Source organism: Mesoplodon bidens, assembly GCF_964165515.1.
Source record: "Mesoplodon bidens genome assembly, chromosome: 2".
Lineage (NCBI taxonomy): Eukaryota > Metazoa > Chordata > Mammalia > Artiodactyla > Ziphiidae > Mesoplodon > Mesoplodon bidens.
Window position 1 is genome coordinate 165,235,337 of NC_138177.1, and position 25,517 is coordinate 165,260,853.

Below are 25,517 nucleotides of genomic sequence, written 5' to 3' on the forward strand. Positions count from 1 at the left end.
CTGAGGAGTGGGTCAGAGAGATTGAGCTGCCCAGCCTCACCCTAGAACAAGTGGTGAGTGGGAGTCAAATCTAAATCAGTGTGATGCCAAAGGCCATGCTCTTTAATCATTGCTATCTGTCACACTCTGATGTTGGTGTGATCATATTAGCATGCAACTAAAGCCCAACACTTTTTCACTTTTGTAGAAAACATGGGAGGATTATCTGACCTTTTTTTTTTCTTTTAAGGAAACAGAATGCAAAATTATTGTTCATCCATAAAGAGGCACTGCACAGCAAGTTATCTCCTTCTGTGGTGGAGTTATTTCTTTTCTTGATTGCCTGCTACTGGTCCTCTAGATTTTAAATCGAACATCAGCCTGTTCAAAAGAGTTTGCCCTTGGTGACATCTCTAGGCATCAAGATTTAGCTGCAGCATAATATTAACTTAGAATTTAAAATTATCAACTCTTAGGCAGGAGAATCACATTTTCCCCTGGTCTTCAAATGCACAGTAAACTCATCCAGCAAGGATGTTAACTGATCAGATCACTTTTTTTTTTTTTTGGCTGTGCCTCGGGGCTTGCAAGATCTTTGTTCCCTGACCAGTGATTGAACCCAGCCCTCGGCAGTGAAAGCCCCGAGTCCTAACCACTGGACTGCCAGGGAATTCCCTCAGCTCACTTATCACATGAACTGGTTAATATCCTACTTTCCAGCTTTGTGATTCCAAAAATAGACTAGGCTGATAGCTCTAAACTTGGTTTCAGGAAAACAGGCTATAGCTCCCTCCTTTGAGCACAAGGACTTGATTCTTAAGAAATAATTAAATAGTTTCAAGTGTTTTGAGTGTAACAGAAAAGAGCAAGGTGCTTGTATCTACAGAGATTGTGTGGGCCTTTGAGGTCCCATGCCCTTTTCAGGCATGAAGAGGTATTGAAGCCACGTCTAACGATCAGGGACCTAAAACCATCTTAGGTCAGCTTTGCCTTTCAATTTCTCAGCTTCTGTGGGTGGTCTATTATTTAATCCCTTATAATGCTGAATGTACACTCAAGAAACCTAAGCTATATTCTTACCCTTATAATTCTTTATTCCTTGGCCATGTTCCCTGTTTCCAGCACAGCTGATATTCACACTGACCTCTGATGTAATGGCACCTTACACTTTCCTGGGCCTTATAAAGCAAAATGCTCTTTGGGCACCAATGATGTCAGTAGAGATCAGCAAACTGGAGGACAGTAGTCTAGGACATGAACCTTTTGAAATGTAAAGACTGATGGGCTAGCTGCCTTTGGATTTTGGTATCTCAACAAAGACAGATTAATTTCTTAGACTTTGAGACTTCCTTAGAATAGAATCTAAAGACATAAAGAGCATATTGATATCAAAAAACTTCTTAGAACATCTTTTATAGATGAGTGATCAAATGGAGACACTAAAAAAATTGTGTGTTTGTGTAGAGATGGTACAGCAGGAGACTTCATTTAGCAGGGTGGTGAATGAAAAGTTTACAAGGTGCCAACAAAAGAAAAGATATTCATGAAAACTGAACAGAAATTGCCATTACTCCGCATTGTTAAAGCTTCATGAAAGACGTGGTGAGCAGGATAGTTTCTATCAGTGATGAATGGAGACAGTGTATAGTGTCTAAAGGTGTGGTTTTGAAGTCTGTGTGCTTGAGATCAAATCCTGGCTCCACTGCTCCTAAACTGGGTGCCCTTGGCCAGGTCGCTTACTTACTATGCCTCAGTTTCCTAATCCATAAGAAGAGGACGAGAAAAATATATCTCCTCGATAGTTTTGTGAGTGTAAGATGATAAATGTAAAATGTAAAACATTCAGCATAGTAAATTGCTTGTAGTAAGGGCTCCAGCATTACCCCACAAATGACCATTCACATACAGAGTACTCCCTCAAGCCTCTAAATTCCTGCAGTAGACTGCCATTCCTGGCCTCAGCTTCTTCAGTTGTAAAGCGATGGAGCTAGTCTAGGTGAGTGGTTCAGATATTTGAGATGTCACGGACCAGGGGAAAATAAGTATTATAGGGGTGTCAACTTTTATTTTGCCAACTGAGGAGATTTTTAAATGAAGACTGTCACCTAACATCACCACCTTTTCATTTTTATAATCTTTTTAAAAAGTGAGAAGGCCATTAGCTCAGATTCAAAGATGGTACTTTAAAAAGCCCACTATGTTATTTTTCTCATTTCTCCATGGACTGTAAAAACCTGGTCCTTAATCAGAGTCCCACATTAAAAATTCTATTATTTCAAGTTTGTCTTTTAAAAATTAAGTAGTATATTGTTAATCAAATTTCATTTTGGGTAAGTATTAAAATGAACTACTCAGTTGGCCTAAAAGCAGCATCAAGGGTTGGAATTAAAACCTTTCAAGCTATTTCCTGGGTAAATGGAGATTCTAAAGTAGATGTAATTCATAGTACTGGAAAGCAATACTGAAAAATTCCTTGAAACCTAGGGATACGCTAAACATGCTTAGAAAAGAAGGGAGGAAGCAGGTGATCTCTAGCCCTAGGAAACAGGATAGAATGAAGTCTGAGTTAGGTTCTGGTCTGCATTTAGGGACCAAAAGCAAAAGCTTCATTCCCATGACTGAGAACTGCCTCTGAACAGAAGAAGGGGGAAAACCCCAAAAAACAAAAAAACTGAATGGAGGAGGCTCAGTATGTTTTAGTTTGCACTGACTGAAGCATGATTTCATTTTGATATTTTTTTCCCAGTGGTGCAAAGCAGTGTATCACCACCCCTTAACAAAACAAAACAAAACCTACCCAGGGAGCATTGGTCTAGCAGCTAGCAAGTTCTTGTTCTGGAACATTTGCAGAGGAAGTGGCCAGCATGACACCTCTACTTTACCCTATACTACAGTACTACTGTTTTAATTCACTTGAAGAGAAAACATTCTATAAAGAAAGGAGAAAGAAAGAGAAAAGGAAAGAAATACAGAGACAAACATACAGTTGGTATGTTCAGACCACATCCCTATGGTCTTTATAATCAAAGAATTTTATAGCTTTAAGAGAACTATTGAGGAAACTAGGGGCCTATGGGTTAAATAACTTGTCCAAATACCTACAGCAAGTTAATGACAGAGCTAGGATTCCCCAGGCCTTCTGTACCCCAGTCTAGTTTTTGACCTCCAAACCAATGGTTTTCAACCATGGTTATACCTGAGAATTATCTGGAGCTTTTAGAAGTCTCTATACCCAGGCTATAACCCAAACTAACTAAATTAGAATCTTGTGGCATGGTCACCTACGTATCAGTATTTTTTTAGTTTCTAATGTGAACCCATGGTTAAGAGCCACTGCCCTAAACCATGGTGCCCTAAAGGTGGACAAAGCACAGTCAAGGAGGATTCTGTGAACAGGTCTGTTAGGACCACTTAGCAGAACCTCTTGGTGACTACTAGAAATTCCAGGCCATTGAAATTCTAGGCCAAGGTCATATTTGCTACCCATGACTACTATTACCACCATTGGATAACATAGAACAGAACTATGGTGGCTTCATTTTACCCAAACTGAAAGGTTTCGTGTTTTTTTGTTTGTTTGTTTGGTATTTTTTTTTACAGTCAAGACTTTTTTCTTGCCTGGAATGTTACAAATGATGTATTCAAGTCCAACGGTAATTTAGAGCTGAAGGGGCAGTGATTGTATAACCAAGGAATTACCTCTGAAGCTGCTGCTTGGGCCACTGTGACGCCCCAATAGCTCTATCCTGTTCCTCAAGGAAAGGACCTATTCCACCCCTAAACCAATCCTCACCTGATCTCCAGTCTTCTTGCAGGTCTCAATTTTTCTCTGGACAGCACATTACCCAATATCTACTGCATTAGGATGTTAACTCATAAAAACTTACTACAAAAGCTTTTCAAATGTTTATTTGTCTTATGTGGGTGGAATGCTGCAAGAGTGCAAAGAAACTTATGCATTTAGGTCTGTTTCCCTGCTGTTCACATTAGTTTAGTAAAAGAAGATTAAGTAACATTAAAGGGAATGGAAGAAATAAGTATAAATATATCCAGGGTAGTGAGATCCTCTGATTCACTAAAGGATGAACTGAAATTGTTGGCCCAATTCACATTTATGTGAGAGCCTAGAGAAATTACTTTCCCTTTAACTTCCCTAAACTTGTGAAAAAGGGGAGTGGACAACATTTATGTTACAAGACAGCAATCTTTTATTGAAACATTTTTTGTCTAAAACTATGCATGGAGAGATTAATCTCTTGTTCATAAGTTAGGATAAGTCTAACAGCACTATTCCAAACCAGTATTATTTACAAAAAAGAACCTTTGCTTTATTGCCAGGTTCACAGGACTAAACTTTAAACCAACTTCAGTCTAGCTTTTAAAATCTTCCTGCCATCAAATGCCCAGCAAACTTTATTAGGGTAGGGGGCAGCCTTTTGATGGCAACATTCATCATTTACCAGGAATGCAGAACCACAACTGAGCAACAACAACAAAAGATTAAATCATTCCAAACAATTCCTATTTGCTCTCCAGAAGAACGCTTTGTCTAATTCTCCCCTTCTATACAGACGGGTGGGAGAGGAACCCCACAGAGAATCATAATGTTAATTAAATTAAACTCTTCAAAAAGTGAACAAGATGGTTTAGTGTATATGTGGATGAACTGCAGTCGATGACACTAGCAGATAATAAACTTAAACCCAGATTAACACACACCCCAACAGCTGACCAGCTCAACTAGTTACTTCTCATTTAATCTGGATCACCTGTGCAATTTTTTATTCTCTAGTTAAATACATTGCCAAAATCTTTCAAAGCATATAGGGGCCAGGCTTCTTAGAAATTCAAACTAAAATATTAAATAATAAAAATTGCTGGCTTATTATACAGTTTCTGATAGACTCCAATATGCTGGGTGACAGAAAGTAATTCTATCTCAGTTGCTAGTAAAAAGGTAAATCTTGTATGTACATAGAAAGACAATATTACAAGACTATAGTGTTACCTACCAAAACAAGAATATCTAGAATGTAATTTTCAGTAAACACTTGGGACGAAGGGCAATCAGAATATAAGAGAAAGCAAAATCCACATAAATTAATTCTTAATTTGAGAAATCAATAAAATGTATACATAAATTGATAAATACTGTCTCCACAGGTCACTAATTCCAAGGACTAGTTAGCAGTTAGTTTCTAACTAAATTATTACAGGACATTCTGGTGTATTCTGTCTTCTTGTGATCAGTTTGTTCTGGCAAAACTCCAGCAAGCACTTGCCCTTGAGAACAGCTCAGCAGGAGAAGGCTCGGAGGCAATCACTTCATTTATTAACTAGCCACAAAATAAGTCCCAAGATTACAATAATCACTGACAGGACAAGCACCAGGATACAGATCTTCTTGCGAGATTTTTTCTGAGGAGAGAAATATGTAAAGAAGACACTCATGAAACAAGTAAAAAATGTTTCAATCTAAGACTCCAAGAGTGCTTCATCAATCTGCCTCCTGGTAATTCAAAATTAACTCTATCCATGTATGACTATGCGGACACCTTCTCAAAAATCTCAAGTTACCAGTGCTAGGCAGCAGCGCAAGTTCTAATTCCAGGCTCCCAAATACAATTTTGCAAAGAAACTGTTTATACCTATGTTGCTAGGCATTATTTGCAATAAAATAAGTTATCTGTACATGTGTATTTTAATAAAGGTTTTATACCTAGTATAAAATTTTATGTTCACTGTAAAAAATACACACAAGCAAAAGAGAAAATAATCACCCACAGATAATAAAACAGTTGACATTTTGATTGTATTTCCTTCTGATCTTTTATCTATGCATATTGTTATGTGACATAATTGGGACCATACTGTATGATGTTTGATGTTTTTATCACTTAATATTTTAGCATAAAATTTTTGATATTATAAACTCTTCATAAACATCTCTTTTAATTCCCACATAACATTGAGTGGATGTACATAATTTACTTAATTGTTCCTTTACTGTTGGATATTAAAGTCATCACTCAGTTTTAAAAGAAAACACTATTATTAAATATGAATTTCTTTAAGAACAGTCCCAGGTGAAATAGAGCTATCTTAGGAACATGGTGACTGACTGAATGCTATTCATTTCTAAAAAGCCATGCAACACCAAATTGAGGAGAAATGAGAGGGACCTCATTCACAATATTTGTAAACTGAGGTAAAGACCCAGATAAAAGTCATAAAACTAGAGTTTCAACTCATATGTAGAAAAATATCACTTTACAGAAAGTGCAACGATTAACCCCTGTTTATTCATATGCAATAACCCCAAAATGATAAGTCCCTATTAATTCATAAATAGCCGTTGGAGTTGATTCTTTGTCCATCCTCTGTGGCAACAGTCAACATAAAGTATCTGCGAAGTTCTACTTTGTACCTATTACTATCCTAATTGAAACAAACTTCAGCTGTTTAGGTTATAAACGTGGCCTTATACCAGATTAGGTATCATGCTAGCTTACATGGTTAGCTTTGTAGCTAAGAGGCTTCTATGTCAGTTTATTCAAAGTTTGATGCCTTTTTGTAGATCTCTCTGCAAAGAAAAATACTAAAAATGGAGCTGGGACTGCAATTATGACTATCTGTCTCCAGCTTAAGTCTAAGCAAAAGTCTACAGCACAGAGTGACTTTCTTTTGTACCTGCTTTTACCTGATAGTAAGCAGCTCGCTGTAACTGATCAGTGGCTCTTTCTACATGCACCTCTGAGCTTTCCACATTGGCTTCTATGCTGTCTGCAAAAAAGAAGGGCAGTGGATGTTTTACCACACTCAGATGTCTCAAGACTGCAAACTGAAGACAATTATGATGCTATGGGTCCTGGTTCACCACCATCACTCCAACTATCCAGGCATGAAATCAAAAGTTACTAACTCCAGGGCTTCCCTGGTGGCGCAGTGGTTGAGAGTCCGCCTGCCAATGCAGGGGACGCGGGTTCGTGCCCCGGTCCGGGAAGATCCCACATGCCGCGGAGCGGCTGGGCCCGTGAGCCATGGCTGCTGAGCCTGCGCGTCCGGAGCCTGTGCTCCACAACGGGAGAGGCCACAGTGGTAAGAGGCCCGTGTACGGCAAAAAAAAAAAAAAAAAAAAAAAAAGTTACTAACTCCATAAGAGAATAGCCCTATTCTTTGGAAATAAATACTGGGGTGGAGGGTTATGAAGTATATAACTCACCCACAAATGGTTCAGAAAAAAAATCAGGTATATACACAGAGTGAGAAAGAGTGAGCGCAAATAAAAAGCAAGTGGGGTAGAACGTTAACAAGAGGTAAATCTGGGTAAAATTTATAAAGGAGTTCCTTATTTTTTATTTATTTAATTTAATTATTTTTGGCTGTGTTGGGTCTTCGTTGCTGCACACAGGCTTTCCCTAATTGTGGCAAGCGAGGGCTACTCTTCGTTGCGCCAGCTTCTCACTGCAGTGGCTTCTCTTGTTGCGGAGCAGGGGCTCTAGGTGCGTGGGCTTCAGTAGTTGTGGCTCGTGGGCTCAGTAGTTGTGGCTCACGGGCTCTAGAGCGCAGGCTCAGTAGTTGTGGCAAACGGGCTTAGTTGCTCCACAGCACATGGGATCTTCCCAGACAAGGACTCGAACCCATGTCCCCTGCATTGGCAGGCGGATTCTTAACCACTGAGCCACCAGGGAAGCCCAAGGAGTTCCTTATTATTTTCATTTTTGCAATTTTTTATAAACTTGAAACTATTTCCAAATAAAAAGCTTTAAAAAAAGTGTTTCTAAGCCCATAGTTGTGCAAGTTTCTGGAGATAAAAACTGGGAAGCTGACAGCTAATATTTCCCTAAACAGCCAAAGACTTACCAAGAGGCTATGGCAAGTAAATGGAGCTGACTATTCATGGAAGCCTCATTTTACTTACACATTTGACAACATAAGAAAATTGCTAAGAAAACGAATTTAATGATGTTTAAAGGTATTCCAAAATTCCTAAGACTTCTTTGCACACAAATACTGTCAACTCACCTTCATGTTAAAGGTGTCAATAATACATACCAATGAGATCACCTTGGTCATGGATCATCATTGCCAAATCTTTAAATATCTGATTGACATCCAAAATATCAGCCTAAGGAACACAAAAAGACAATTAACGTTAAGCAACATGTTAGAAGATTCATTTCCTCTTACTTACCTAAAGTTTTGTCTAGTAACAACACATGTGTTTTTAAAGCTTACAAATCACGTTTTCTCCATAAACAGAAAATTAAAAAAAGTTAATTATTAACATTTACTAAATGACTACTGTGTGCCAAGTACTATACCAGGTAGGTAATTAAAAGCACAGTCTCTTGGAGCCTGACTGTCAGCTACAGAGGACTGTTAATCCTCCACAGTCTTGTTGTCCAACCTTAAATTAAGAACTTCTCTGGACCTCCCCTCTAAAATGTGGACAATGACAGTACCCATCTCATAGGATTTTCAGAAGTACTAAATAAAAAGTTCTTAGAACTGTGAAATAACCACTTCATAAGGGTCAGCTATTATTAACTATTACTTAATTGGTCCTCATGACAACCCAATGAGACATGTATTATCCCCATTCTACAGAAGAGAAAATCACGGCTCAAAGAGGTTTAATGACTTGTCCCAAGGTCTCACAGCTAGCAAGTGGCAGAACTGAGAATTAAAAGTTCATGATCTTTTGTTACTATGCCTCCTTGATACTTGAATTAATCATTCAGTAACTCTATGAATTAAGTATCTTTGAGGATGATGAGGCTCAGAGAGGTTATGTAACTTGTCTAGTCATACAACTCGTCAGTGAGGAAACTAAGCATTGCAGCCAGGATTATATCCCTAAAGCCCACGCTCTTTCAACTGTAGTGTACTGCCTCTCAGAATGCTATCATACAAAATGATGCCTTCAAAGCAATGACTTCCTAATCATAACTTGCAAGAATAGCTCTTGCCAGAACCTCAATTACTTGCTAAGAGTCTACTATAGCTGGGAGAGTCTGCTAATTGCTGTGAATATAAAAAGGCTTAAGAATAGCTAATGGGGGGGGCAGGGAGGGATCAGTACACAATAAGATAAATAAGAAGAAAGGGTGTTACATGGTAAATGACTAATAAATGGTATAGGAAGTCTAGCAGAGGAGGAAGACTATGGCAGAAGAGGTAGGACTTGAGTTGTGCCTTACAGCAAAAGAGAAGCCATATACACAGAAAGGTAACTGGGTTAAAGAACAAAGAGCCCAGTTTGGCTATAACATAAGGTGTGATACTGTGATTCATAATAAGAAATATGTATTTGGTCTTTGTCCCATTCCCAGCACAGAGCTTCTAAAAACTTTAGAATTTTCTAAGTGATAAAAGAGATAAAGATGTCTTTTTTTATTCATAACAAGCCCTTTTCAACCACTCCTAAGTTTATGTTAATGACTTGACTTTTGGAAAACCCGTAAGGATGGGGGCTGGTTGCCAGGGGAACCAACTTGGTGAGTAGATGGTTGGAACTTTCAGCCCCAATCCTGACCTCTGGGGAGGGGAGGAGGGCTCAAGGTTAAATCAACCACCAAGGGCCAATTATTTAATCAATCATACCCATGTAACCACAGGGTTCAGAGAGCTTCTTGATTGGTGAACACATGGAGATTTGGGGAGAGTGGTGTACCTGGAGAGGGCATGGAAGCTCTGTACCCCTTCCCACATACTTTGCCCCATACATCTCTTCCATATGGCTGTTCCTGAGCTGTATCCTTTTATAATAAATCGGTAATCTAGTGAGTAAACTGTTTTCTTGAGTTCTGTGAGCAGCTCTAGCAAATTAATCAAACCCAAGGACGGGGTCATGAGAACCTCCAGTTTCCAGCTTGTCAATCAGAAGCACAGGTGACGACCTGCATTTGCGAGTGGCATCTGAAGTCACAGGGAGGGGGGTCAGTCTTGTGGGATCTGAGGCTAACTCCAGGGAGATAGTGTCAGAATTGAGTTGAATTGTAGGACATCCCGATGGTGTGGCAGAACTGCTTGATGTGGGAAAAAGCCCACACATCTGGGGGCCAGAAGTGTCAGAAGTGTAGTGTGAGAGTAGAAGAGACACACAGGAGTGTGATGCTTCACCATTAGAATGGGGTTTGTATGTTAGATGCAGGAAATGACTGGATATGAAAATCCGGCCCCAGCTAAGGAATTTGGCCTTAATTCCGTTGAATGTGAAGTGCCCATTACACATCTACTACATTACATTCTTCTCCTTAGCTCCATATATCTCACTCTACTCCTGCTATAACAGGATTTCTCATGTTAAAGAACCAAGTCAATGATTAGTAGCAATAGGTGAAACAGAGAAAAGACATGACATTTTTGAAGGTGAAACAGAGAAAAGACATGACATTTTTGAAGGTAATAATCAAACTTGAGGATGAGCTGTCCCATCAAAAAAACAGACACTGGGGCTTCCCTGGTGGCGCAGTGGTTGAGAGTCCGTCTGCCGATGCAGGGAACATGGGTTCGTGCCCCGGTCCGGGAAGATCCCACATGCCGCGGAGCGGCTGGGCCCGTGAGCCGTGGCCGCTAAGGGTGCGTGTCTGGAGCCTGTGCTCCGCAACGGGAGAGGCCACAACAGTGAGAGGCCCGCGTACCGCAAAAAAAAAAAAACAAAAACAGACACTGATGGGCTCTAGGGCAGTGGGGTTCAACCTCGACTGCACATTGTAATCACCTGAGAAGTCTGTAAGGAAAAAAGTGTCCACGGCCAGGGCCTCTTGTGGATGTTTGCCCATTTTTAATCTATGAAAAATAGGAAAATCATACAGTCCAAACATAGTAATTGGTAGTGGAGGAGGAGAGCTGGGGAATTAAAAAAAAATCTCCAAGTGATTCTAAAGTGCAGTCATGGTTCAGAACGACTGCCACAGATGAAGGTCAAGAGGAGCTCCAAGTTTCTCCTCTCTACAACCCTCCCCTCCCCACTGCCCCAGGGATGGCAGTTTTCTATCTCCATGGAGGAGAAAAGTACTCAGGTTTAAGGATATCTTACTGGTCACTGTGCAAGATTAAAGTTGGGAACTCAGGTAAGAGAGGCCTCGAGACCACTCTCTCAACCCCCACCTCAAAAACTCTTCCTATTTCTCTCACTGACGTGATATCCAAAACTTGGGAGTGGACTTTGGGATACACAAAAATGGAGCAAACCTTTTTGGCCTATCTTTATTCTGGGCTATTCAGACTAAGCAAAGGGCTCTCCATAGAGCCCTACCTAACCTAGAGGTTGGCATTGAGGTTTGGGGACAAAGTCTTAATGAGCAATAAAATATTTGTTGGCCTTGCTCTGTTCTCTGTGCATAGTCTCATGGAGACCATATAAGATATAGTAACTGAGGAGAGGAGTCGGGTGTTCTCAGGCGCCATGGCCAATACCAACATAAGAGTAGTTCAAATTCACCGTGATTACGCTGAGACATAATATGTCTCATTAGCCATACAACAACTCATTTCATCCTTTTTCATAATCACTGCGAGAAAAACCAGGTGAATTAAGAGATTGCATCTACATTGAGTCAAACAAAAAACATGACTTAGCTCTCACCTCCAGCTGCCGAATTGCCGTTTCCCTCTCTTTAATAAGTTCCAAATCCTGTTCAGTGATGGCTACCTCATCCTCCTGGCTCTGCATCTGGTTCCACTCCTCATGGCTGCAGGGAGACAAGCACACTAGTTGATTCCTCCTCTCTAAGGTGTGCATAAGACATATCTTCATCACCTCTGCTGCCAGCAGAGCCTGCCCAAAGACAGTACCAGGGTTCCAACACCTCTGGTATCAATACAAGTGTCGGAGGCCACATTCTTCACATCCAGAGGCAAAGAGTTGGTAATATCAAGAAAACAAAGTCTCAGCTTTCCTGGGCAAAACTAAGAGGAAGCAGAATTATGGGGGATGGGACTCCTTGCTGTTTCCCTTCAGGGGTACACTCTACAATCTTGCTAGGACTTGCTAGACAGAAGTGGGCAGAGATTTGAAATCAACAAAGTACACTGGCCCATTCTCTCCCAGGGTACTCTCAATGTGCAAGCTGTGTTGGTATCTTGGGTACTAGACAGGTGGAGGAGAGCAGGTTAAGTGACCTGTGAGTGCTTCACCAATTAGTCCGATAGAATCACATCCCCTGGTTTTCAAGAATCTCTTTGAGGTTATGCTTTAGGTTAAATGTCTCTTGACAGAAAACCAAAGTAAAAAGCTAGTGAGATGTTATAACTCTTCTTTTCAGGTACCATATTTAAAGAAACGCATATGACATCTTATACTAGAAATGAAACACTTTGAAAATTCAGTATTAAGCATTTTCCAACAGTACACATAAATCACAAATCATCTCCACAATATTTAAAGAATTTCCTCCATGTGATGAAGATACAAAACTGAATAAGACAGCACCCCAGGCCTTTGAGGTGCTCACAGTATAGTGGGGCGGAGATAGATACATACCTATAAGAAAACATTTTATGTTCTCAACTAATACCATCAGTACATTTTTATGGAATTAGTTAATTCAGTTTGGAGAAGTTAAGAAAGGAGATGTTTTTCAGATACAAATTATTTGCTTTTTATTTTAATACTCCTAGAAGGATGGGTTGCCTACATTTTAGGGATGAGTAAACAGAGACCCAAGAACTTTGAAGAATTTAAATCTGAATTCGAGGTAAAATTATTTAGACCTCCAAATCCGTAGATTTGGGGGCTCATACTTATTCTTATTGAGCCACATCCTCTCCCCAACACACAGACATCAGAGATTTCTTGGAAGTTTTTTATTCACTTTGAAATTATTCCTTCCATAATTCAAAGATCTTGGAAAAGCCCAGAGTTTTGACTTTTTTATTTGATGGATTATAAATTACCTACTCCAGGGCTCCCTTTCATTTTCCTCCTTTTTTCTCACTGATTTTTAAAATTAAAAGTAAGTATAAAGTATAAAATCCCATCTCAACTCTCTACATTAGAATAATTCCTTTACCTGTCAAATGAGACGAGCTGCTCCTCTCTTTGCCTCTCCTCCACCTAGAAAGCAGATGGCATTATTGCTGCTGTTATCCAGAAACATGTCACAGACAGACAGACACACAGACACACACACACACACACAATGGCTTCCTTTAGCTACAGTATAAAGAAGTAACATCCCTTGGCTCCAACAGACTCTGTAAGATGACACAGGGCTCTGGCAATCTGACTGGACCAGGAAATGGGTGTGAAGCAGTTGAAAGCAAATCTGCATTCCAATTTGGATTCAGAACAGAAAACACACTAAATAGGACAGAGAAAACATGGATAGGAGAAAGGAATAAAAATTAATAATGATGATAACCTATCTTAAAATTTGGAGGCAGGTGGATTAAGGGAAGGAGTTGAAAATTTGCAAGGAAACAAATTTTCAGAACATGTGAAGATTTTTTTAATGGACATTTAAAGCATATTAGGTACTAAAGTGGCAAACTGACTTAAAAAAATCAGTCTAATTATGTATTACTTTTGTAATTTAACAACAAAGAAAAAATGTTAAAAGAGCAATATTTTCCCATTTTTAAAAAGCTGTCCCTTTTTATGATAACAATAATTAAAAAGATAAGCAAAATAAAGAAAATTTCAAAATTCTACCTGCCCAGAGGAACACTGTGGGTTTTTTTAAAAAACATTTTTACTCTTTCCCCATATCAAAAAACAAAACAAGGGCTTCCCTGGTGGCACAATGGTTAAGAATCCGCCTGCCGGGCTTCCCTGGTGCCTCAGTGGTTGAGAGTCCGCCTGCCGATGCAGGGGACGCGGGTTCGTGCCCCGGTCTGGGAGAATCCCACATGCCGCGGAGCGCCTGGGCCCGTGAGCCATGGCCGCTGAGCCTGCGCGTCCGGAGCCTGTGCTCCGCAATGGGAGAAGCCACAACAGTGAGAGGCCCGCATACGGAAAAAAAAAAAAAAAAAGAATCCGCCTGCCAAGGCAGGGGACACGGGTCTTGAGCGCTGGTCCGGTAAGATCCCACATGCCGTGGAGCAACTAAGCCCGTGCGCCACAACTACTGAGCCTGAGCTCTAGAGCCCACAAGCCACAACTACTGAGCCTGCGTGCCACAACTACTGAAGCCCGCAAGCCTAGAGCCCGTGCTCCGCAGCAAGAGAAGCCACCACAATGAGAAGCCTGCACACAGCAATGAAGAGTAGCCCCAACTCGCCACAATTAGAGAAAGCCCATGCGCAGCAACAAAGACCCAATGCAGCCAAAAATAAATAAATTTAATAAATTAAAAAAAAGAAACAGAAACAGAACACTGCTAGTGTCCTAAAGCCTACCTATGTGCCCTTCTCCAGTTACAACCACCTTCCTCTCCTTTAGAGTAACCATCATCTTGACTTTGTGATCATCATTTTCTTGTATTTTTTATATGTTTTTTAAAATTAATTAATGTATTTATTTATTTTTGGTTGCCTTGGGTCTGCGTTGTTGTGCAACAAGCCTTCTCTAGCTGCGGCGAGCAGGGGCTACTCTTCATTGCAGTGCGCGGGCTTCTCATTGTGATGGCTCCTCTTGTTGCAGAGCATGGGCTCTAGGCACGTGGGTTTCAGTAGTTGTGGCTCGCAGGTTCTAGAACGCAGGCTCAGTAGTTGTGGTGCACGGGCTTAGTTGCTCCAAAGCCTGTGGGATCTTCCTGGACCAGGGCTCGAACCTGTGTCCCCTGCGTTGTCAGGCAGATTCTTAACCACTGCGCCACCAGAGAAGTCCCTTGTATTTTTAAAACAGTGATATGTATCCTTATTTAATATCATTTTGCCTGATTTTGAACTTTATATGAATAGAATTATACTGTTTGTATTCTTACATGCTTTGATTGGATCACTTTAGATTATGCCAGATCCATCCTTGACGCTGAATGTAACTGTGGTTCATCTTCTCGGTAGTAAGATATTATAGTACCACAATGTATTTATCTCTTCTAGTGTTTTTTGTTTTTTTTAATAGATTTTATTTATTTATTTATTTATTTATTTATTTTTGGCTGCGTTGGGTCTTCGTTGCACGCACAGGCTTCTCATTGCAGTGACTTCTCTTGTTGCAAAGCATGGGCGCTAGGCATGTGGGCTTCAGTAGTTGCGGTTCACGGGCTCTAGAGCGCAGGCTCAGTAGTTGTGGCGCATGGGCTTAGTTGCTCCGCAGCATGTGGGATCTTCCCGGACCAGGAATTGAACCCATGTTCCCTTCATTGGCAGGTGGATTCTTAACCACTGCACGACCAGGGAAGCCCTATCTCTTCTACTGTTAATCGACATTTGGATGTTTCCGATTTTTGAGTACTACAAATAATGCTGCTATGAACACGCCTGTACACATACCCTGGTACAGACTTACAGTGTTCTCTAGCATAGAACTGCTGGGTCATAAGGTGTGCGTGTGTTCTGAAGTTGCAGCCAGAATGTTTTCCAGTGGTTGTTCCAACTCATACTACCACTGGCCAGGCAGGAAAGTTCCTGTGCATCATATCCATGGCAACAACCCTCCCTGTTCACAGAATTTAAATTTTCTGCCTTTTTTTTTTTCTGCCCTTCTTTTGGACATGAAATAGTATCTTAGGGTGGTTTTAATCTGTAATTCCATGACTACTAAAAATGGTCCATTTGACCATTATTCAAAGCAATACTAAGATGTTATTTGCTTTTTTCACTGTGTTGACAAAAACAAAGGTGGAAAAAACTACCACTTGCACTTTAACACAAATCAAGGCAGTGGCACCAAACCATACTAGGAGTTTTCTATTCTTTATCACCACACATAGGGGGATAAAAGTCAGTTCGTCCTTAATGAAGCCATTAAATTTATTAATTAACTAAATCTCAGTACATGTCTTTTTAATATTCTGTATGATGAAATGGGAAGTATACATAAAGCCCTCCTGCTACAAACAGCAATACGATGTTTGTCTCCAGTAAAAGCACTTGTGTAATTGAGCTGCTGGGTGAACTAGCTACTTTTTTTAGGGAATAGCATTTTTACTTATTCAATATAGTTTATACTTATATATAAAACTTTTAAAATATATTAACTTTTAATACAATTTGTGTATATATATGTATACACAAACATATATTATATATGATATATATAAAAGAATAACTAACAATCTATGGTTCCTCAGATGGGTATTCAAAAGACAAGTTCTTCAAAATAAACAATGTGAGCCTGTCATTTCAAGGAAAATAATGGACAGTGTTTGTTGCCAGTGATAAAAATTGAGCTTTCAAATAGAAAAAAAAAAAGAATTCTGGAAAACTTGTATCTACTGCTTGTGAACTTGAGAGATTCTCAATATTTAAATATTAAATATTCTGGTCAAGCTGAAGATAATACATGATTTTTTGATATTGTAAAATGAAATATATCAACATTTAGAAGACCTGCATAAGTCACGGAACCAATATTTTCCAAATGATAAATACATGATGTTATAAAAATCATGCACAGATAAAAGATCCAATAAAAGCATAAGACAGACCAAGATTTTAATGCATCAGAGTATGAACAAGTCATTGACAATGGTTTTCGATTCCACAATGCAACTAAGTTTTGTCCAGTTTTGATGTAGTATCAAGGAAAAATATCAACAATGATCTGAAGAGGTTAAAATTAAAATACTCCTTCCTTTTCCAGTTACTTACCTCTGTGAGGCTGGATTTTCTTCAGATACCTCAACCAAAACAACATATCATAACAGACTGAATACAGAAGCAGGTATGAATATCTAGCTTCCTTCTGTCAAGCCAGATATTAAAAAGATTTGCAAAAATGAAAACAATGCCACTCTTCTCACTAAAACTTTTTTTATTGTTTTGGAAAAGCAGTATTAATTAAAATCTCATTTATATTTTTATGTTAGTATGTAATGGGTTTATTATTATTTGTAAATGAAATAATAAACATTTTATAAACTTCTCAGTTTTAATTTCTAATACAATATATATCAATAGATATCCTTCATACAAGCAAAAGCTCTTTGGGGTCCTTAATAATTTTTAAGAGTATAATGGGGCCCTGAAATCAAAAAGTTTAACAAACTATTGTTCTGTTGGGTTGTGTCTTTTTCATGTTGATTCCTGAGAATTCTTTATATATTCTCGATACCAGTCTTTTGTCAGTTGTACAAATAGCAGTATCTTCTCCCTGTTTGTGATTTGTCTTTTCACATATTTACCACTTTCTTCATTCTTACTCCTTTCTGCTTTTCAGACTTACTATCTGGGATCACCTTCCTTCTGCCTGAAGTTCATTCTTTAGAATGTTCTTAAGTAAGGTGTGCTGATAGCAAACTCTCTTTTGACTGAAAACGTCTTTAATTAGCCCTCATTCTGGTTATCTATTTTCACTGGGATTAGAATCCTAGGGAGGCAATTATCGTCCTTCATAACATTAAAGACAACACTCTACTGGCTTCAATTGTTGCTGTTGAGAAGTCTAACTATTGCACCTTTGAAGATATTCTATTGTTTCCCTGGCTACTTTTTTTTTTTTTTTTTTTTTGTGGTACGCGGGCCTCTCACTGTTGTGGCCTCTCCCGTTGCGGAGCACAGGCTCCGGACGCGCAGGCTCAGCGGCCATGGCTCACGGGCCCAGCCGCTCCGCGGCATGTGGGATCTTCCTGGACCGGGGCACGAACCCGTGTCCCCTGCATCGGCAGTCGGACTCTCAACCACTGCGCCACCAGGGAAGCCCTCCCTGGCTATTTTTATGATTTTCTCTTTGTCTTTGGTGTTCTGAAGTTTCTCTTTGATATACCTAGAATGAGAGTTTTTAAATTTATCCTTCTTGGGGTTCTTGAAACTGTAGATTAGTGACTTTCATCAGTTCTGAAATATTACCAGCCACTATCTCTTCAAATATGACTTCTGATCTATGTCTGCTCTACCCTCATTCTGTAACTCTAATTAAAACTATTATAGGGACTTCCCTGGTAGCACAGTGGTTAAGAATCCGCCTGCCAGTGCAGGGGACACAGGTTCGAGCCCTGGTCCAATAAGATCCCACATGCCGCGGAGCAACTAAGCCCGTGCGCCACAACTACTGAGCCTGCGCTCTAGAGCCCGCGAGCCACAACTACTGAGCCCGTGTGCCACAACTACTGAAGCCTGTGTGCCTAGAGCCCATGCTCCGCAACAAGAGAAGCCACCACAATGAGAAGCCTGCACACCACAATGAGTAGCCCCCACTCGCCACAACTAGAGAAAGCCCGCATGCAACAAAGACCCAACGCAGCCAAATATAAATAAATAAATAAATTTATTTATTTATTTTAAAAAAAACTATTTTAGATCCTTTTACTTCAGTCTCCATTTCTCATAACCTTTCTTCCCTATTTAACTTCTTAACCCTCTGTCCTACATGCTGGATAATATCTTCTAACCTATTTTCTAGTTAAACCACACACCCGTTAAGTTTTTAATTTCCACATTATATTTTTCAATTCTAGAAAGTCTTTTGACTCTTTACAAAGCTTTTTGTAGTTTCCTGCTTCCTGCAGATGTATTCAAGATCTTCTGTTTCTTTAAACCCAATAAGTATAGTTATCTTATAATTCTAATATATTAAGTCTTTATAGGTCTATTTCACCTCACTTTTGTTTCTACTAGTTGTTTTTTTTTTTTTTTTTTTTTTTTTTGCGGTACGCGGGCCTCTCCCGTTGCGGAGCACAGGCTCCGGACGCGCAGGCCCAGAGGCCACGGCTCACAGGCCCAGCCGCTCCGCGACATGTGGGATCTTCCCAGACCGGGGCACGAACCCGTGTCCCCTGCATCAGCAGGCGGACTCTCAACCACTGCACCACCAGGGAAGCCCTCTACTAGTTTTTGTCCAGGGTTATTTGTTTATTTGTGTACCCTGGGCTGCTCACTACACTTCAAAAATTATTTGAGGGTATTCTTTAGGGTATTCTTTAAGGTGTCTAAACAGAGCGGATTTGTATTTGTTTCTGTCTGGCACGTAGGTACTCAACCAGACCAGGACTACTTGAAGCTTTAGGCTTTTGGACCATTCAGGTAGAATTTGGGCAGTAAATCTGCCTGAAGGTTACTTTGTGGTACAACTTACTGTCTGGATTTCCCCTCCCTCCTGCCATCCTCAGTGCTAATGCGATCTTTTTTGCAGTCTGCTAGGGGAAAGGAGGGCTTACTTTTCATTTTTTAGGGCCCAGTTTAATTTGAGGGGTACCTTCTTTTAGATTATCCACCATGCATGGACTCCTGGCTTTGACTTTTGTCCCCCTTCATGCCATGAGGACATCGAAACTGAATCTAGGTTGGCCCTCAGTGAATATACTCAGTGGAAAAGCAGCTTCAGTGCTCTGCTTATGTCTATGGGTTCACACCTTCTCTTAGACTTTGACCTTAATATTTTCATGGTTCTTAATATTTTTAAGAAGTTGGGTTGTTAAAATCTAGTATTTGTTAATTCTTTTCAAAGAGAAGGCTAGTCCAAATAACCTAGCCTGCGATATTCTAAGAAACAGATGTATTCTTTTTTCTTTTTTTAAGTTTTTAACATAAGATCAACATGACAAGAAAAAAGGAAAAAGAAAATTACACACAATTCTACCTGTCACTTTTGTAAATCTTTGGACACATTCCTTTCTAGTCTAGTGTACAAAGTGACCATATGTATACTTTTTTTTTAAACAAAGGGTATACCAATCTGACATTTTCACAGCAGCTAATGTCTATGTTTATTATTTGGAGGGATAGTAAACAAAGAAAATGGTCAAAATTTTTTTTAAAACTTAGGAAAGAACATTCTGAAATTTGCAAAGGTCTTCTTTTGGAAATAAACTTACAGAAAGACGAGATCCAGCTCTTGCTCTGGCAATACTCTCCTTTTCCTTTTCAGATACCCTTCTCTGCACAGCCTGGAAATTGTTTAAGGCTGCAGAGAAGTCATTCATGAGACGTTCCTTCTGAAGTTTCTGCTGGCGCTAAGGAAATTAAATAAGAACTTGAAATTTCACATTAACCCAGAATCATTTGGTTTTAATTCCCATTAAAAGCAAAATTATACCTCCTAAAGAGTTCCAACTAGGAAAATTACTATGAAATGGGCTCTTCCTTAAATTAATAAATTTGTCCTTTTCTAACTCAAATCCCTGGTTAATAGTATAGGCCAAGTCAGAGTTTTCCTTCTTTCATTCTGACAAACCTGGGAATTGGGTATCATTTACCTGGTAAGGGAATCTCAGAGGGAACCACAATTCAAAATGTTCGTTCCCAGGAGAATCTAAAAGCAGAATACCCAACAGAGATTGTTTTCTTGCTAAAATGTTAAAACTGTATTCATCTATACTGAGTTCACAGCTTACCTGAAAACCATGGAATCATTTTCTTTCACACTGTAGTGAGGTTCAAAATCTTTGAGAACCTGAAAACTACTTTGTAGAGTTACAAGCTACCTTTACTAAGCTTACTGATACTACGTCTCAAAAAACACATACTGAGAGCACTGGCTGTGTGCTGAGAACACAGAAGTAAAAAGTCACCCCTGACCTCAGACAGCTTATCATCTATTTGGAGATAAAGAATTTAGATATACAAATAACAAATCAATACAAATAACTGCTATATTCAATTAGTACCATACAGAGTACTGTACACATTATACAGAGGCAAGTATAATCAGTAAGAATCTAAGTGATCAAAAGGCCTCCAGAGGAGGTGGGCACTGAAGGAAGAGTAAGGCGTGAAGAGCAGAGAGAAGGGGTAATAAGGCGAATCCAGGCAAGGGAACAGTGTGAGCAAAGGCATGGTGGCAGAAATTTGCAGAAGGTCTAGAAAAAGATAGTTTGGCTGGAACCAAAGGCTTTTTCATGAGCATAGCTAAAAGATAAAATTGGAAAAGCAGGAAAGGGGGTGGTCACTGCAGGTTTTAAATGCCAAGATAATGAGTTTGGGATTCAACCTCTACAGAACATAGAGCAACGAAGATTTCTGTGTGGAGAACACGATGGGTACAAAATGATAACTTAGAAAAATTAGTCCGTGATGGTGATGGAATGGGAAAAAGAAACAAGTCAAAAAGATGACTACAATAATCTAGATTTAAGGTTAGAAAGACGTGGTATCAGTAATGGGAACACAAAGAAATGAACCTAAGAAATATTATGTGACTGGCTGTGGGGAAAGGGGTATAAAGTCAAGGGATGAGCCAAATTTCACACCTGGGAGAGTGATGGTAATACTGAAAGCAAATTCAGATAAGGGACTTTTTATCCCTTTTCTTGTATTTTAATTTTTACATAAACATTATAACAATAGGGAGAAAAAAACCCATCACTCCCCAATCTCACTATACAAAAATACGATCTTTTAAGTATATCATTAACGTTTTCCATGTTACCGTACTCTTCACAATTATGGTCTTTGTTATATAATACTCCATCAAGTTGATCTAGTAAATTTTAGGTAAACATTCCTTCTAGACTGTTCCATTTTTAACCAGTATAAATAAAGCTAAAGTGAGCCCCATTGTAACAGCTAATATTTATACAGTGCTTATCATGTACCAGTACTGTTATAAGTACTTTATATAATAACTCATTTAATCCATACATCAACCTATAAATTAGGTACTCTTATTGTACCTATTTTACAGATCAGACAAATGAGGCACAGAGAGGTTAAGCAATTTGCCTATGATTACACAGTAAATGGCAGGGGTAGAATTTAAATCCAGGAAATTTGGCTCCGGAGTATATAGTTGGTTTCTTCTTCTTAGAACGCAGACACATTTGCATGAGTGGGAACATTAGGTCAAAAGGCACAAACTTTTTTATGACAATAAGCATTGTTAATCAGCTTAGTTAAGGGGTTTGGGTGAAACAGGAGGAATTCCGTATAAGATAACACATTAAATTTTAGATGAAGGCAGCATATTCAAGAGGAGATGTCAGAGCAGGAATTGGCAATATGGGCCAAATACTTAGAGGTTTAGGGGCTAGGGCTTGAAAAAGATCTGGGGATCATGTTCATAAAGGTGACAGGAAGCTCATAAAAGTACAACAGAAAAGATTCCTGAGGGAGAAAGCATAGAGTAATAAAATTACAGGATCAATGGCAGAGCCTTGGGGCACAGCCACTTCTAGGCAGATATAAAGTCAGAGAAGGAGGCTGAGACTCAACCTGGGGTAAGAGAAAATAGGCCAGAAAGGGATCACCAGAGTTGAGAGACATGAAAACTACTTTGTAGGCTTTACTACAGAGATCATGGAAAGAAGAAATTTTCAGTGAAGACAGGATGGGCAAGAGGATCAAATGAAACAAAGAAAAGTGAATAAACTCAAAAAAGGCCACTGGATTTAGCAACTAGAAGATTACTGATGATAGCACATAAGTATGAGAAAAATGCTGAGAGTAGGATGTATGGTTTGATAGTCCAGTAACAAAAAGATGGGTGACAGGGCTAAGATTAATCAGATAAAGAAACAATTGAAAGGGAAAAGAATATTCAGCACAACAGGAGGAAGGGAATCAAGGATTTGTATTTCACCAGAGAGAATATGTCTGTAGATTTATTTCATGTTCTTAATGATCCAAGATAACGTAAGGGAACAAGAGCATGCATAATCCAAAAATAAATTCTATTTGATTTTGGAATACATTAGATTTATTTTTAAGCAGATTGAACTTTATATTTTGCTTAGGCTACTATTTAACACTTAAGTACTTTCAATACTCTGTTTACATCAGACTCTTAGACTCCCTTTTTATTACTGCTAAAACTATCTGCAAGTGTGTATTCCCTAAGTGCACAGCTGGGACGAGGAAAGGGGTGATTTGGGAACAATTTGAGATAATGAATGGCAAGGGGGAACTGGTCGTAGGTGAAATATCAGCATGAGTAACAAAACAAACAGCACATGTGGATAGTCAAAGGGTGATTACATTAAGATTACTACTTTGTAGCAGGATGACAAAAGCACCTAGTTTTGGTTCTTTTCTTTTGTGCAAGGGGATGCCAAAACTCCAAAGACTGAACATATACTTCATTAAACGACTTGCCAGGAATGGGTTAAACTGAAGATTTTCAAACTTTTCTGATGGAGACACAGAATAAGAATGTGACATCTTGACCTAGCACCATATATATAAATATGTATGAAAGTTTCACTAACAGTATTACTCTTATTACATGGTTACACACTCTGATATTTCTACTTTGTTTCATTTTTATAAATGATGATCACAACACACTAAAATTGTTTTATGTTCCAATAGCCACAATGCGCAGACAACCCGGGATAGGGAGGTGGTAGGCTTCATCTTTAGAGCCATCAGAGATAGGATACCATCATTTAAAGAATTCAATAATAAAAAGAAATGTAAGTTAAGTGCTCCCATGAATGGTACAGAAACTAAAAGCAAAATAGAATCATAATAGGCTAAGATAGATGGAGAAGGTTTTTGCCCTGGAAGAGAGAGGATCTGAGGCAGACCATGAATAATAGATTAAAAAGTCAAGCCACAATGGAGGGGGCACGTCTGACTTCAGGAACGTCTGAAGAAAAGGCACGGCATATCAAGGGAACAATGAATTCCAGTAAAAATTGTGTGGTTTTAAAGGATTTAAATGGCCACTGAAGAAAATGACTTGAATAGAGGAATCTATTTCCCTGAGCATTTCCTCAACCTGAGACCTATAAATGATTCATGATGTGACATGAAAGTGGCTACAAAATATAAAAGATGTCTGCTTGAAATTTATAGATACAGGATACAAGAAAACTAGGATCAAGCCTGAAAGCATAAAGCTGCAGGTCAAACCCCAACAAGATGCAAACATGGACATTCTTCTCCAGTTAAACCCATTTTACTAATATATTATTACTAATAACAGCAGCCGCTACCCATATTGAGTACCTACTAAATGCTAGGCACTTTGCAAGATCTGGTGCGTACATTCTTCCTGTTGTCACAACAGACACTTATCCATTTTATGAAAAAGGAAACTGAGGTTCAGAGAAGGTCTATCTAGAACCAAAGGCCAAGTTATTTTTGTTTCACACACTGCCTCTCCACAAAAGCAAAGTCCTTTCTTATTAAAAAACAAGCCAAAACCCCACAAAATACCAACCTGTTCTGAAGTAGATAAAGGAAGGGGCAAGGACCCTAATTCCTTCAGTAATTCATTTGTTTCCTTGGCAAGCTGATTTGTAGAGTGTTGTAACTGTTGCCTAAGAGAGAAAAGATATGTTTTAGGATATTCTCACTTCTTGAGAGCTGTTGGTATCAGTTCGTTCTCAGAGTGTCTCACAATGCAGGGAATGAAAGGGCACTTGAAGAAATGGGTTCCTAGATGCCCAGGTTCATAACAAAATTCCAGAAATACTACCCAGTCATACTCACCTCAAGTCGTCTTCATATTACTGAGTAGAAAGAACCTGCCTCAATGAAACCTGCTGACTGGGTATTTTAGCTCCTTGGGGAGGAAGGAAAAGCATTCTCAGCAGTTCTGATAGAAGAAGAGCAACTGCCCCCACACCTCAATCTAACAGTTTTTTTTTTTTTTGGTTTTTTTTTTTTTTGTGGTACGCGGGCCTCTCACTGCTGCGGCCTCTCCCGCTGCAGAGCACAGGCTCCGGAAGCGCAGGCTCAGTGGCCATGGCTCACAGGCCCAGCCACTCCGTGGCATGTGGGATCGTCCCAGACCGGGGCGTGAACCCATGTCCCCTGCATCAGCAGGCAGACTCTCAACCACTGCGCCACCAGGGAAGCCCAATCTAATAGTTTTAACACACTGAATGCTCTCTCAAAACTCTCATGTTGATTTGCCCAGGAGTTCTGCATGGGTTCTGTCTGTCACAGTCCACTGACTAGTGACAGAATCCAGGCACTGGAGGTTGGATGAAATGTGCATTAGAAGCACAGCTTCCACCCTAGGGAACAACCTCCAAAGATCTACTCCCACGCTCTTGCTTAAAGCTCATGCTTTTTCAGCTTTATCCTTGGCTCCCTATTTATCCTTGGCTCCCTACCTGTCCCTTAGGCCTGACTTTCTGGCTCTTCCCTCCAAAACAAAGAAGCCCTATACTGTGTAAAAAAATGTAACGAGCAGAGGGGGAAGGAAATTAAAGAGGGAAGAATGTGTGCTATATTAAGTGGGATTGAAAGGTAGTAGAAATATAAAAAAGGCTCCTTTAGTCATGGTTTCCTCTACTATCTGGCCATTTCTACAAAGGGTTTAAGGGAGGACAGGGAAACCACACCATTAATTACTAACATTTTTTTCACTGCAAAGGGGCCTCCAAGATAAAAAAATATAAACAAATAAATAAATAAATAAAACAAGGGAGTCAAAACCAAGAGGGAGACAAAACAAACAAACAAGCAAAAAAACCCCAAGAGGCAAGTCAATCAGAAGCCTGAGCATCGCAGACAGTACTAACATTCCCAGAGCTATCTCACATCTCCCTGGAAAAAGCTCAAAGTAGTAAGTCATCCTCTCACTTCACAATGTCTAG

General features: G+C 39.5%; 1 protein-coding gene across 2 annotated transcripts in view; it reads right to left on the reverse strand.

Annotated features, from left to right (window-relative positions):
- Positions 1-4,163: 4,163 nt before the first annotated feature.
- Positions 4,164-25,517, reverse strand: part of STX12 (syntaxin 12) — a 35,241-nt gene continuing 13,887 nt past the window's right edge. The window contains exons 3-9 of one of the 2 annotated variants that reach the window (XM_081226376.1): positions 24,131-24,230; positions 19,845-19,982; positions 12,999-13,042; positions 11,573-11,678; positions 8,035-8,107; positions 6,680-6,762; positions 4,164-5,397 (exon numbers count right to left, since the gene is read on the reverse strand). In XM_081226376.1, the coding sequence (XP_081082502.1) occupies positions 5,305-5,397; positions 6,680-6,762; positions 8,035-8,107; positions 11,573-11,678; positions 12,999-13,042; positions 19,845-19,982; positions 24,131-24,230 (637 nt within the window). In that variant the 3' untranslated portion in view covers positions 4,164-5,304. The remainder of the gene's footprint in view (positions 5,398-6,679; positions 6,763-8,034; positions 8,108-11,572; positions 11,679-12,998; positions 13,043-19,844; positions 19,983-24,130; positions 24,231-25,517) is intronic. The other variant, XM_081226377.1, reaches the window with a different exon arrangement.